Source organism: Gracilinanus agilis, chromosome 2 (assembly GCF_016433145.1).
Source record: "Gracilinanus agilis isolate LMUSP501 chromosome 2, AgileGrace, whole genome shotgun sequence".
In the NCBI taxonomy this organism is placed as follows: domain Eukaryota; kingdom Metazoa; phylum Chordata; class Mammalia; order Didelphimorphia; family Didelphidae; genus Gracilinanus; species Gracilinanus agilis.
In genome coordinates, this window is record NC_058131.1 from 621,425,508 (window position 1) to 621,440,741 (window position 15,234).

General features: G+C 40.4%; 1 protein-coding gene across 1 annotated transcript in view; it reads left to right on the forward strand.

Moving 5' to 3' along the window:
* The window catches only part of RBM20 (RNA binding motif protein 20), a 237,147-nt gene that overhangs the window by 211,924 nt on the left and 9,989 nt on the right, over positions 1–15,234 (forward strand). Inside the window, exons 9-12 of the mRNA XM_044662571.1 lie at positions 1,099–1,765; positions 7,971–8,060; positions 9,248–9,911; positions 12,368–12,502. Of these exons, the coding sequence (XP_044518506.1) occupies positions 1,099–1,765; positions 7,971–8,060; positions 9,248–9,911; positions 12,368–12,502 (1,556 nt within the window). The remainder of the gene's footprint in view (positions 1–1,098; positions 1,766–7,970; positions 8,061–9,247; positions 9,912–12,367; positions 12,503–15,234) is intronic.

The following is a 15,234-nucleotide window of genomic DNA, read 5'->3' on the forward strand; positions in this document are numbered from 1 at the left end:
CTCATATTCTCCTCCTTTCTCCTCTCCTCTCTTCACCTCTCATTCTACTCTCCTCTCCTCCTCTTTTCCTCTCTTCTCCTCTTTTCTCCTTCTCTTCTCCTCTCATTCTCCTCTCCTCTCCTCATTTCTCCTTCTCTTCTCCTCTCCTCTCATTCTCCTCTCCTCTCATTCTCTTCTCCTCTCATTCTCCTCTCCTCTCATTCTCTTCTCCTCTCATTCTCTTCTCTTCTCTCCTCTCGTTTCCTCTCCTCTCCTCTCATTCTCTTCTCCTCTCATTCTCCTCTCCTCTCATTCTCCTCTCCTCTCCTCTCATTCTCTTCTCTCCTCTCCTTTCCTCTCCTCTCCTCTCATTCTCTTCTCCTCTCATTCTCCTCTCCTCTCATTCTCCTCTCCTCTCCTCTCATTCTCTTCTCTCCTCTCCTTTCCTCTCCTCTCCTCTCCTTTCCTCTCATTCTCCTCTCCTCTCATTCTCCTCTCCTCTCATTCTCCTCTCTTCTCATTCTCTCCTCTCCTCCTCTTCTCCTCTCCTCTCCTTTCCTCTCCTCTCATTCTCCTCTCCTCTCAGTCTCCTCTCCCTCTCTCTCCCTCCCTCCATATGTATATATGTGTGTATTTATACAGTATAAATATATAGAATTAATTATGTATAAATATAAATCATAGAAATATGATTAGAAATATAGGAAATTAGAAAAGAAATGAAATATATAAGTAAATATAAATTACATGTGCATACCATATGTGTGTATGTGTATTCCTGCAGGGTTATAGATTTAGAACTGAAAGAGACCATAAAGGCAATCAATTTCAGGCTTACAGATGATCAATTTCATTTTATGGGTGAGAATACTGAGGTCCAGAGAGATTACATTGATTGCCAAGGTTTCTAGTTTTCACACACATATAAAAAACATCTATGAATAAGTGTCTGTGAATGCTTGGGTGTGATGATGTGCATATTTCTGTATCTAACATTTATCAATGTATTTATCAGTGGTTATGATTTTATGTTTGCACGAGCACAGCTATATGTGAATAAGCATGTTGGTATGTGTGGATATTTATATACATGGGCTTCTTCCCTTTTCTCCTTCGCAGATATGGCCCCGAGAGACCTAGGTCTCGCAGTCCAGTGAGCCGCTCCCTCTCCCCGAGATCCCATACCACCAGCTTCACCTCCTGTAGCTCTTCCCACAGCCCCCTCTGTCCTTCCCGGGCAGACTGGGGCAATGGTAGGGAGTCCTGGGATCAATCTCCCTACGCCAGGAGAGAGGAAGAGAGGGATCTGACTCACTGGAGGGAAAACGGAGATGACAAGAGGGACAGGACGGACACTTGGGTTCACGATCGGAAACATTACCCGCGGCAACTGGACAAAATTGACTTAGATAGCCGGATTGAAGGAATGAGGGGACACAGAGACAAGTACGTCCGGCCCGCTTCCCCTAGCGCCCTCCACTCTTCATCTGGTTACAAAGGCCGAGAGGATGGCTATTACCGCAAGGATCCCAAGCTCAAACCCGACCGATATCTCAAGCAGCAACAGGACAGTCCTGTAAAGTCCAAAAAAAAGGAAGAGACTAGATTAAGAGAAAGACACCCCTACGGTGAGGATTCCGGAAAGGAAGACCTTTTGGAGCCCAAGGACAATAGGACTTCAGAGAATGCCAAGGTGAAGCAGAGCGAGAAAAACAAAGCCACAAAGGCTGACAGAAGTCAAGAGGAAGATGCTGACACAGAAGAGAACAAAGCAGCAGAAACTGAGGTAATGCATATTCCCACCCCCACTGCAGAGGACGTGGATCAGGAGAACCCGGTTCCTAAATATATTTTGGTCAGCTAAGAATGAATTTTTGGTAGGACCTCAGAATCACTTCTGCTGCCCTGTTTGTACAGGGTGGAGTTACAGTGAGGTGTGTGCACCCACACACGCTGCCAAGCGAGATTAGATCTTCCGTCCACACTCCCTCCTGCCAAAAGTATTGACCAATCCTAGTTCTTCAGAGAAAGGAGGCAAAGGAAAGAAGCAGCCACCTCCCACCAAATTATTATTGTCCACCCCCGTGGCCTTGGTGTGTTTTCCTAGACATGGTTAATTGCCTCTCTGTTTTACCTCTCTTTTCAAAAGACGTGGCAATTACTTGGCCCTTTCATCCAGGAGTCTCAAAGGGCTTAGGGAGTACAGCTTTGGTTCACACAATGAGTCAAGGGGAAGTCTTGAAGTTCCAAACTTTATAGACTAACCACTGACCTCTCCTGATGCTTAAAACCTGTTCAGTGTGTCCGAGGTGTAGGGCTAAGTACAGAGTTTTTACATAAGGAAAATGATTGGGTTTTTTTTTTCCCTTCTGACATAAATTTCCCCCATTTTCTAGGCACCTCAACCCCACTCTAGATGCCATAGGATCATAGAGTCCTGGGTCTGGTAATGATTGAAGCTTTGTACATAGGTATGCCACCAGAAAAGGCATCTCTAGGGTACAGAAAATCAGAATGATCTCCCAAGGGTCTGCCATTTTAAGGACACTTCAGCACCCAAGTACACAGAGGAGCAGCTAGCAATTAAGAGGCTGGCTCCTACCAGCCGGTACCAAAAAAGAATTGAGTCTTACTCACATGGATAGTCTTACTCACATTTTTCTCCCAAACCAATGGAAATATTCTTCGCTTCTGACACTCTTCCAACGCTATGACTGTCTGCTCCTTGCTTACTGTCTTTCTCCTTCAGAACTGCTCCATATCTGATTTCTCCTCCATATTAAAGATGAGAAGCTGACTTGCCCCAGATCTCTTTGTACTTACCATGCCCAAGCCAGGGCTCTGTCTATAATGGGTCTTCAGCTAGGACTAGTTAATAAAAATACCTTTCGGTCAGTCTTCTTAATACTTCCCTTCATGTCCTATCTCTAGGGAAAAAGTAACGTTTTTTTTTCTTTTTTCTTTTTCCTTTTAAAAAACCATTATCTTCTGTCTTAGAAGAAATACTAAGTATCAGTTCCAAGACAGAAGAGCAATAAAGGCTAGGCAGTTGGGGTGAAGAGGGTCATACAAGTCTAAATTCAGATTTGAACCCAGAACTTCCAATCTTCAGGCCTGGCACTCTTTCTTCTGAGCAATCTAGCTGTCCCCAAGTAATTATGTTTCTAAACCTGACCTTTAGCTATCTGTCCCATAACTTTTGGGAAGGGAAAGTTCTAGCCTTTATTTATTCTGCTGGTGCATATATATGCCTATTGGCCAAGAGAGGGTCAGAGTCTAGCAACTGCTTCCTTCAATTAAATTAAGGCAGAATGGAGTTTACCTTTTTTTTTTTTTTTGGATGATAATTGAGAGCTACCTAGACTTCAGACATGAGAAGATAACAGGTATTGTTCAAGTATTTTATTAATATCAAGTATTCGATATCGCGTATTTTGAGAAAAATCCCCATTTCATCCCAATATGGCTATTCATAGAGAGAAAGCAGGTCATCATTTTCTGGACTCTTGTTCTCTCTAAGGTTTTATTTTCTTCCCTGTGCCTCTGCCTCTACCCACCCCTCTCCCTTGCCACTAGCTCCATGGATTTTCTTTCTTCTGGAGAGTATTATACCTCTGATAGTAAAATAGGCAGGGTCAGTACATCTTTGAACTGGTCAGCATGCTTTCAGTTTTTTATCAGGCTCCCAGCTCCATCCTTGCTACAAAAGGGTCCCTTTGGCAGCTGGACACACCTCTAAACACCTGCTGATTTTCCTCCTCAACCAAAGGTCCTCCCCACCTTGATTCCTAGTAGAATCTGAATTCCAAGAACGTCTTATTTGCCTCAGAGTCAACAGGGATCACAAGATTGTGCTCTTAGAAAAGGAGGTCATCTGGTCTTTCTTATCTTACAGATGAGAAAAGGGAGGCGGTCCAGAAAGTTTAAGTTAACTTTTCTAAGGTTACACCATTGGTAAATGGAGGTAGATTTCAAATGGAAGTTTTCTGATTCCAAAAGAATCTTTCTTTTGGCTCTTTCTACTGGCATGCTGCCTCTTAAGGTGTGGTCAGCACCTCCCACAAAATCTAACTTAGGAGAAAAACTTTTGACCTTTTTTCAGTTTGCCTTTCCCAACTATTTTTCATTCCTCTGGTTATTGGTGACAGCCATGCATATTAATTACCCTGAGGTTCAGATAAACCTCCAGAAAGCAACAGAAATATCTGAAAGAAAAGAGGCAAAGCAGATGGATACTACCGTCAACTCTGCTACAGTGACAAAGGCTCATATCTTCATTTTACTCTTCCCAAGTTAAAAAAAAAAAAGTGTGTACTTCCTACAAACCCTACTGAGTCTATATGGAAAATTTGTAGGGACATATCAAGCATTATAAAATATCCATAGATCACATGATAAAATTCATGCAAATTATAACAGGTACATGAATCATATGTAGTTGCATGCCAAATTTTATATGTATGTGTATATTCGCACATATATATGTTATGTAACTATTGTAAAGTACAGTAAATCTTGTCATCAAATAACCAACAACAGACCTTTTAAGGGTTCACAGAACTGATCTTTCCTGCATCCTATTGCATGTATACCATCACCTCTCAAAACCATTACAATGAGGAAAATGGGGAATTATTTTTAAAAGCCTTATCTAGATGCAAAGGAAATAGTTGAACCAAGAAATATATTTCAAATATCTCAGTAATATCCTCATCTTAATCTTCAGATGCCCCCCACACTTCCTATAACTGGAAAGTCATCTAGTCACTCACCACCAATATGTATTGTAGGTCCTCGTCTGCCTTGTTGTTGACACATCCCCAGAGCATATTCAAGGCTCGAACCTTGGTGCAGAAACTTGAAAGCTGCCCACATGGACCCTCCCAAAAGTATTTTGCCATCTAGAAATGAGGCTTTGAGCTATACATACTGAAATTTAATCGTAGACGTTTCTCAGTAATCTAAAACTTTCTGCTATACACGATCTTATCCAGGCAGTTGTGTTTTTCTTTAGGAACATCAGAATCTGCTTTGTTTTAGCTGTGGCACTTAGCAACAGGCCTTTAAGCCACAGGTTAACAATAAGCATTTGGCAATTAGGTGACTTGTTGAATAGAGCACTGTACCTAGAGTCAAGAAGACCTGAGTTTGAATCCAGCCTCAGACACTACTCTGTCATCCTGAGCAAGTCCACTCAACCCTCTGTCTGCCTCAGTTTTCTCATCTTGAAAATAAAGATAATAATAGCACTTGCCTCCCAGGATGTTTATAAGGATAAACAAATATTTTTAAAGTGCTTTACAAAGCATAAAATTTTATAGAAACACTAGATAGCATTGTCATGATTAAAATGCAGAATATTTTATACAAGATAGAGATTTGGTCCACAGATAATTTTGTCCAAAAAAAATTCAAGATTTTATCTAGAGATGAGACTATTATCCCAACCTTTTTGGAAGAGAATAGTTATATTTTCTACCACCAAGTGAGTATCTTTTGCTACCCTTATTCTTTCTAGAATGTTTCAGTCTCTGTCTCTTAAAGAGATTCAGGACACTAAGAGGAAAAGTTTCTGGAGTCTGGAAATACTTCTGATCAGATACTATGACAAGTAGAGCACTTACTGGTTGTCATTAGATTATAAACTCATAGGACCATAGATGTAAGGACAGCTTTTTAAATTCTGTCTTTGATCTTCTAATTAGATGCAACTTAGCTAAAATATAAATAGCCCAATTTGTTGTCCTTAGCACCTATCCCAAGCTTCTGTTCATTCTGTATTTTTATAGTATTATGCTACACATCATCTTTATTTGACCTTGCTTCAGTCATCTATATATATCTATTTAAATCTAAAATGGTCAGTTTTGCAGTCTTAGTGGATAACTTTCTCCTTTTTTTTATTGGAATCATTTGTGTTTGTCCTTGGAATTTCTTTCTTAAGAACCTTCCATCATTCTTGAGGCAATATCCCCTATAGCCAATGGGGTTCTATCATATCTCTAAATTTAAAAAAAACCTACTCCCCCATCTAGGATAAACTAAATTATACTACCAAGATTTCCTGTTTCCATAAGCTTTAAAATGTCAGGGCTAGTGGGCAGCTAGGTTGTTCAGTAGATTGAGAGCCAGGCCTAGAGACAAGAGGTCGTAGGTTCAAATCTGAACTCAGACACTTCATAGGTGTGTGACCCTGGGCAAGTCACTTAACCCCCATTGCCTATCCCTTTCCATTCTTCTGCCTTGGAACTAATAAACAGTATTGATTCTGAGATGGAAGGTAATTCATGACTACTTCTATATTAGTTCCACATTATTTTTATATTAACCAGTTCCTCTTTATTGGTCAATATCAAAATGAGAATATCAGTTTACTCCATTGTTCTGTCCATCTTTTAAAGAATAAATTTATCATCAAAAGAAGTCAAGAATTTAATTTTCCAGTTGATCCAATTTTATCTAAAGGAGCATTCCAATAGATGCCCAGATTGTTGAAGTTCCCTGCATGCCAGTTCTTTTATCTGTTTCCAGAACTCTTCATTTTTTCTTTTTGTCCTTACAATCTGGAAAATAGTGTCATCACAATATTACTTTTTTGTCTCCTAATTGATCTTTTCCCAGATGTTCTCCACTATGCTTTCCCCCTTTGATTCATGGACTACTTCATATGAGTAAATCTTCTGGATAGTCAAATCCTATTTCATAATCCTTTTAATGTAATTTTTCATTTTGAATAAGGTATAACCTTATGTCGCCATATATTTGGGTGGGGGAGAATTCTACTTTCATGAACTAAGATCTCTGAATCAATTTATTATCTGAACTTTGTATATTTCTATAGAGATATATGAAATCTTTACCACCACCTCTCCTGGAGATTGTGTCCTGGTAATTATCAGATTCTTCCATTGATTCTTCTCATATCAGCTACCCCTCCCCAATAATGTTCAGTTCAAAAATTGAGTGTCAGGAAATTTAAACAAAGACATAGGCAAAAACTATCCCTCAGAATCCAAGTTGGGCTTGGAGCTATCAGAGGGAAAAGATACCAGTCAGGTTCCAGTTCCTTCTCAACCCCAATTTTTTGTGCCAAGATAGAGCAGTTTAGGAAACTGAAAATGACCTCCAGAGTCTTTTATTCTGAATCTAACCTCACCTGAGAGTTCCAGGAAAGTTGTTCACCCTTAAGGGGTTGAAAAAGATGATTTGGTAGCCAAAGTTGAGGCCTGGGAAAATGCTTTTTGGATCTTGAGAAACTGTTTTAGAATCTTTGTTCTTTGGAGATTCAGGCTGACTTCTCCTCTACCTGAATTTTTAATTAGATAAATTGGTAGATAAGAGGTATAACAATGGGAGAAGGGAGGGGAAACATCGTGGGTGATACAGAGTAATTATCTTGGGCATAGTTATTGGAAAGAGGTTGTTTGGCCTGTAGGGTATAGTTTGAATGGCTTTGTCATTCTTTGTCATTCTGACTATGCCAAGTGAAGGTTCCTAGAATCAAGAAGTATCATGTCATCCATATGATTCTAATTCACTAAATAATCCTCAACCAACTTGGTATGTCTTAATATAGGTCAGGGTTTTTTTTTTAGCCTTTTGTGTGTGTGTGTGTGTGTGTGTGTGTGTGTGTGTGTGTGTGTGTGTGTGTGATGGATTCCTTTAGTGCTCACATGAAAGCTGTCCCCTTTCTCAGAATAATATTTTTAATGCCTAGGATAAAATTAATAGTATTACAAAAGAAAACAATTATGTTGAAATACAGTTACCAAAATATTTCTAGAAAGTATTTCATGGACTCTAGTTTATGAAGAACCCCTTGATTTAGGCTCACTCTGCTCACATGTGCTACCCCCATATGTGAAAATGGCCCATTTATTATTGAAAACTTAACCTGAAGATGTTTTTCAGGTCACATTCACACTGCCACTTCATCCTTTCAGCACCCATTGTTGACGTTGCTTATTTTGTTCTATCTTTGTTCCTCTAAGCTTGGGAAAGAAGAAGAAGAAGCTTTGGAGGAGAGCTCCCAATTTATGAAAATAGAAGATTCTGATACAGCAAATGAAAGGAAAGAGAAGGTAACTCACATCTGAGATACAACCATTTTGCCCTGATCTGTACCAAATCCACACGGGATCTTGTGAAGATCTTTTCCCCATTTAGAAATATGGCACCCCATGCTAGGTAGCCATTCTCAGATATCCCACCTATTTCTATCTGAATGAAGTCTATTCCTATCCTACTTTCCTTCAAATATACATACATGTCCATGCATACATACACATATGCATACTTGTGTATATCCAGCCTAGATTCTGAAGGATAGCTTTTTTCCTGAAATCTTTGCTTCACACTTCTGACACTTAGCTGTAGTCACTGAGAAAATGTGTGCTAAAAAATACTGTAAGGAAAAAAAATACTGTAAGGCTTAAGAGGCCATCTTGCCAAAATGAAATTTCAAGAAACAGGACCCATAGGCCACAGTAAATCTAGATAATAACCCATCAAGTCTCAGACATCATTTGTAATGCTAAGGATTATTTTATATAATTAGAGTGAAAAATCCAGTTACAGTTCCCCCATCCCCTTCTCAGTCTACTGGTTCCAAATGTTGTTGGAAACTGGCCAGCTTCATAGCTTTCCAGTCATAAGTTGATGTCAGATGAAGACGATATCAGTATCTGGCAGAAGAAAACCGATCTCCTGAGTCTGTTTTTCCAGTCTTTAGGTTACCCTGGGACACTAAAGAAAGTGATTTCAGTAGGAGTGAAAAGTAAGAAATACACATGTACATTTTGCCCACAGAGGCAGGAGGCATTTGTAGGATTTTGAAAGCTACTGGTGTCCAAATGCCTATCAAAATGATGTGTACTGTCACAAGAAAATAGCTCAGTCAAGTTGAAGGGTTTTTAAAATTTTGTTTATGATATTTTAATAGATGGTTAAAATGCAAATGTTACTTTACACCTAACAATTGAAGCATTTCTGTTTTTTTTTCCAATTCAGGTAGCATTTAGCGGTTCAGAATATAGCCAAGTAACTTTTAAAAACACCAAGAGAAACACAACACTGAGCAATGCATGGCCTGCAGTGTGGGGCTTGAGAGTTTAGTGCTACTGAATTACCAAGTAATTCTTTCCAGTTCAGATTAGAAGAACACTCAGTCACTCTGCTCAGAGCATTCCCTGCACTTTGGCCAGTCTCTCAACTTGCCCAGGTCAATTTGAAAGCCAGCTCCTGACCAAAATTCTATCTTTTTATACAGGAACAAGATTGGGAAAGTGGAAGCGAGGTGGAGGGGGAGAACTGGTACCCTACCAACATGGAAGAACTTGTTACAGTGGACGAGGTCGGAGAAGAGGAGGACTTTATCATGGAGCCAGATATCACAGAACTGGAGGAAATTGTGCCAGTTGGGCAGAAGGACAAAACCTGTCCTGAAATATTCCCCTGTGGGATGACCCCTTTAGACCTGAACACTGATCATGGGGAATTAGCCAAGGAGGCAGGTGAATCTATTGCTGGCGGAGCTGCTGAAATCAGATTGGAGACAGACAGAGAAAGTGCTATCTCCAAGAGCCATTCTGACGAAATAGGGCTAGAAGAGCAGACGTGTATAAATCTAAACACTGAGAAGAAGCCAGCTGAGTCTGAGGAAGACAACTTTCCTAAAGATCCAAATTGCCACAAGAAGGAAGAAAAGGCAACTGAAAACTCAGATGTTCCTCTAGTCCCCACATCCCAGAAAATGTCTTCCCAAGAGCCAGCAGAGGAGGGGGGTGCAGAGTCTGGTCTTTTCCTAGATGATTATAAGCTGATGGGATCCCCTAAAAATGGGACCCAAGAAGGCAGCAAAGCTGAAGAGAAGCCCAGCTCCCACAAAGAGACCAGCAACCAAAGCCAGGCTTGCCAAGAAATGTCGACTGAGGGTAACTAGTAACTTTTCCTCATTCGCTGCTGAGCTAACTCATGGTGTTTCAAACTAGAGGGCTGTAACAGGAGTTTGCAGGCTGCTACTAACATTGCTAATAATATTGCTAATGGCATTGACTGCCTTATAAGTAATTCAGTAATAGAAGAAAGCTTCCATAAGCCAAGTAAAACTGTTAAAGGCTTTTAAATAAATGGTGTCAAGGAAATAGGATAGGAGGCAGTGAGTTTTCTGGGAGTCATAATCAGATAGGACAGTCTCCTTTGAGTTCACATGAGCCCAGATGAACTCCTGCTAAAATTAGTTTAGATTATCAGCAAAAACAGCAACAGTTCCTGCAGATCAGCTAACAGCTTGGCCTCTCTTGTGTCTGCATGGCACAAGTCCACATGGGCAATCCTGGGGCAGCTATTTCTGAACTGCGCGAGGGACTTAAGTAAGGAGAGTTTGGAAGAGGAGTATGGGCACAGTGGAGCAGGCTCTTTGAGAAGTGGTTTTTAGTTCATTTTTTCCCTCTTGCTGCCACTCCAGAAGCCCACCAGGGTTTCAGAGGGAATCAGGCTATGTTCAGTGATCTTCTCCCACATTTGAAAAGCCTGGCCATAGGGGAAAGCACTGAGTCCCCCCAAGGAAGACTTTGGGGTTCGGAGCCCCTTATCTTCCATCTAATAGATCATTTAAGTGTTCTAGCTTTCAGTTTCCTCATCTCTAAAATGAGGGAGTTAGATTAGATGATCTCTCCAATCCCTCCCTGCAACTCTGACATTCTATGATTTTTTTGATGCAATAGAGGGAGGCAGTGCAGCACAGTTGGAGTCAGGGGCTCTCAGTTTGAATCCCGGCACTGCCACTTCCTACCTGGGTGACTTGGAACAAATCACTTACCCTTCCAGTCCTGCCACCTAGTAAATCATTTAAGCTTTCTAGGCTTCAGTTTCTATACCTGTAAAATGAGAGGGTTGGGCTAGATCACCTCTACAATCCCTTCCAAGTTCAAATCCAGCCTCAAACACTTACTAGCTGTGACACAGTGGACAAGTCCCTTAAATCTCTATTTCCTCATCTTTAAAATGAGGGTAATAATAACATGTACCTCTCAGGGGTGTTAAGGATCCAACAGGGTAAAAAACGCTTAGCACGGCACCTGGCACATAAGGAAACACTATATAAACATTAGCTATCCGTTGTTATTTTTCCAATTCAAGATCAGTAATGCATAGTTTGTGAGGTGATTGATGCTGTATAACTGTGCTGAGCCCTCCAGTTTATTTTAAAATCGATCTCAAATAAAATAGCGCTCATCTTACCTGCCAAGCAAGGCCAGAGCATCAGGACAGACTAAATGAAAATCAGAAGGCAACAAAGGGTTAAGAGGAGAGAAAATATTCTTTAAAGACAGTGATTAAAACTAAAGATTCGCTGCAAAGCAGCCAGTCAGCATCTCAAAGGCTGATCTGAAGCTTTAGTGAATGAGGGAAGATTGTCCTAGGATGGAGGGTGCAAACGCCTTCTAGCTCTCTCACTAACCCAGTGATTCCCAAAGTGGGCACCACCACCCCCTGGTGGGTGCTGCAGCGATCCAGGGGAGCAGTGATGGCCACAGATGCACTTATCTTTCCTATTAATTGCTATTAAAATTTTTTAAAAATTAATTTCCAGAAGCGCTAAGAATTATTTTTTTCTGGAAAGGGGGCGGTAGGCCAAAAAAGTTTGGGAACCACTGCACTAGCCTATCTCTCTGTCTCTCTGGGGTTCTGAGCAGATTAAAGGTGATTCCATCCACGTGCAGAGTGACACGGACAGTGATGGCCTGTTCAGTTTGGAATCTCAATGGAGACCTCTACCAAGTGGGCTTCCTGTCGCACTGTGAAGCAACCTAGAGTAAAGGAGGGGCCGGCTTTCTGCAACACCTTCCCTTGCTTGGGCCTTCCTTGGCTCTGTCAGCATAGGCCTGAACATGTACTGGGCATGATCAGCATTTTATCTTACATAGCATTCAGAGTTCATCTTTAGAAATAATACTTGACAGGTTTGAGGCAAGAATGTCAGTGCACCCTTTGACAGAGTTAAATTTGGAGATGTGAGAATAATCTTTTACCCTCTCCACTGCTTGCAAAGAAAGAGGCAGACTATACTGAATGATGCTATGGGTATGTTGACTCTCTTATTTGATACCAGAGAAGCACTCTAAATAGCCTTTTCTCCTTGATAAACAGAATGAAAAGATATGCCAACATTGCAGTGTGCATGCTGTTGTCTTGACATAAAAATAAAAAAAAATCTTAATTAAGATGCTTTGGTTTAAATTAGCAATTATTTGCCCAGTTCCATGTGATTAGACAGCCCAGATGACCATAAGTCAGACATCCAGTGTACAGGATATAGATGAATTATAGGGATATTTCATGGCATGATATGTTTTATGAATTACTTGTATTCACTTATATTTTCCAGAAAACTCCCGATTCACAGAAATCCAGTCCCTGGAGATGAGCTCATTGTCCTATAGTGAGATGGAGATGAAACAACCCCATCCGTTGCCTTCCTGGGAACCAGAGGATGTGTTCAACGAACTTAGCATTCCTCTTGGTAGGTTATATCCAGGGCTCCTGCTTAGACTACAACAGTGTGAACTGGAAGTTCTGACCCAACATTTACAGTTCTTTCCATCTTTGGCAACAGCCTGGGTTTATAAAGCATCATTTAGCATTGCTTGCTTTTTTTCATCTCCCAATGATGGAGCAGACCGTTCAAAAGAGCAGGTTGCCAGAATGCCAAGAACTTCTGTAAGCCAGGGCTAAGAGATCTCTCTTTTCAGATACTAATATCAATGTTTTCATTCCTAAGGAAACCAAGATAGTGAATTTAGATCTTTTTCAAGCAAAGAAGAAGGGAATTTGAGTTTCCATAAGGAAAGCAGGACACAAACTTTTCTAATAGATACTTAGCACATGCACACAGAGAAGCCTGACAGAATAATCTATCCAGAGGAAGATAGTATGCCATGAAGGGAGGAACTTAGATTATGTAGAATTAGGAGACCTAGGTCCTAATCCTACTCCATTCCACTAACTTGATAGCAAGTCACTTCTTCCACTAGGACTGTCTCCTCATCTATATAATGAGGAGCCTGGAGCAGATTGTCTCTAGAGTCCTTTTAAGACAGAAAAACTGGTGATATAGGAATAATGTTGCCAGTATCATTTCAAGCAAAAATGTGAAAATAGAGCAAAAAGTGTGGAGGGAGGGAGAAGTTGATGCAATAATGACAAATAATACATTCATTATGTACAGAGTGGTGATAGCTTGGTCAAGATGGGAAGCTGACTGGCTAACATGGTAGAATTCGTGCTTTTTATTGATTTATCTTCCTTTAGTTATAGCATTTTGATTGTGTTGGGTTCAGTAAAAGAATTACTTTCTATTTCTTACTCACTTTGAAGGGGTTAGTTTGCTACCAACCATTGGAAAGAGTGCCAGATTTAGAATGAAAGGACTTGAGTTTGAAGCATGGTTTTGTATGAAAGTCACTTATCTTCTCCAGGCTTTAGTTTCCTTGGATATGTGAAACTAGAAAGTTGGACTAGATGATTTCTAAGGTCCCTTCCAGTCATAAGTCTTTTGATCTGATGATCTAAAGGGCAAAACAAAAGCAAATTAAAAAAGAATATCATAAAAAACATTCTGAATTCAGAATATTCCAAGATGGTAGCCTCTGCCTTTAGTTTTGAACCATGGGAGCTTCTTGCTATGGTTGTGTGATTTGGGGGAGTGGAAAGGAATCCAGAGAATTCATTCATTCATCAGTATTTATTGAACATAATATTGTGCTCAGAACTGGGGGTGGAATGGAATACTATAGCAAAGTGTATCCTATGGTCTTTAATAGAACTTGAGAAGGCTAGTTGGGAAGAAAAATCATAAATATATGAAAAGTTAAGAAATCATACCTCTAGTTTACCTTTGTGTAGTATAAACTTTTGAAAGCACTTTTATATCCATTATCTCTGAAGCACCCTGTCAAATAAGGCAATTCAGGCTCAGAAAAGGTGAAATGACTTATCCAAGGTGACATGGCAAATTTAGATTCCTAAAAGTTAATATACTGTTCTCTTCACTTAATTCTACTACCCTGCTTCCTCTGTTTCTTCATAGGCAGAAAGAGTAGTGAGTGCCTTATGGGAAGTGGTATGAAAAGTCTCACATTCCTTGCAGATTGATGGTGTCAGAGAAATTCAACAGCAGCCTGTTGCCTGGCTTGGGTCCTTAATAAAACAGAGGGAAGCAGAAACACTGGGGGTTGGTGAAAGGGTCCAACAAAAGGGATGGCACCACCATTTTTCTGGTTAGTCCAAGTCTGGTTGGGGCATGCCAGCAAGAACTGTCATAGGCCAACACTTCCTAAGTGGTTGAAGCTCAATCCCCAAATGCTTATATTCTCAATTCAGTGGCAGGTTTATTACTATGACTAACATATAATTACCTTCACTCGGGAGCTGTTATTGGACAGCGAATGCAGCTTTAATTATTGCAGTTAATAGAGGCTGAAAATGGAAGCAAAAAAAAATCCTCATATATGCTTCTCTGTACCTTACTGGCTCTTATGAAAATGCCCTTTTAGCTTCTTTATAGATATTTCCAGTGCGTCACAAAGCAATCATGTTTACATCTATAATGCCTACAGCCAACTCTCAATTATTCAGGAGGTGAATTACATAGAGTTTGACTATTCTCCACACCCCATCTTTCTTTCCTTTCTCTCAGTCTCCTCCTCGGGGGCATCTTACCATGCTGTAGCACTGACACAGGTGGGCAGGGCCAGGGAAGTTAGCTATCCATCTCACATTACATCATTAGGCACCTTGGCTCTGGTAAAAGGATACGGTATGTAAAGAGACAAGTCAAGGTTAACAAAACTGACTCTTCTCAAGATTGGGTGGGGGGGGAGGGACGGTGTTATGTAGATTGAAGTTATCTGTGAATTCTCTCCATACAACATGAAAAATTGACTCTATTGCTTGGGCTCTAAAGGAGAGCAAGTCAACAAATGTTTCCTTAGTGCCCTCTTTGGGTAAGGCCCTGTCATGGGGGTTCTGTGAGGTATAAAATGATAAATAAGACATAGAACCCTAACCCTGGGCAGATGATAAGAAAGAAAGAGAGGAGAGGAGAGGAGAGGAGAGGAGAGGAGAGGAGAGGCACCAATCGTTGGGAATAGGGAAGACTTTGAAATGGTTCCTTTTATAAGAATTCACAGTTTCAAGTTATAATTATGTAAAATATGGTAATTTATTTCAGATCATGGAAATATATATTACAAA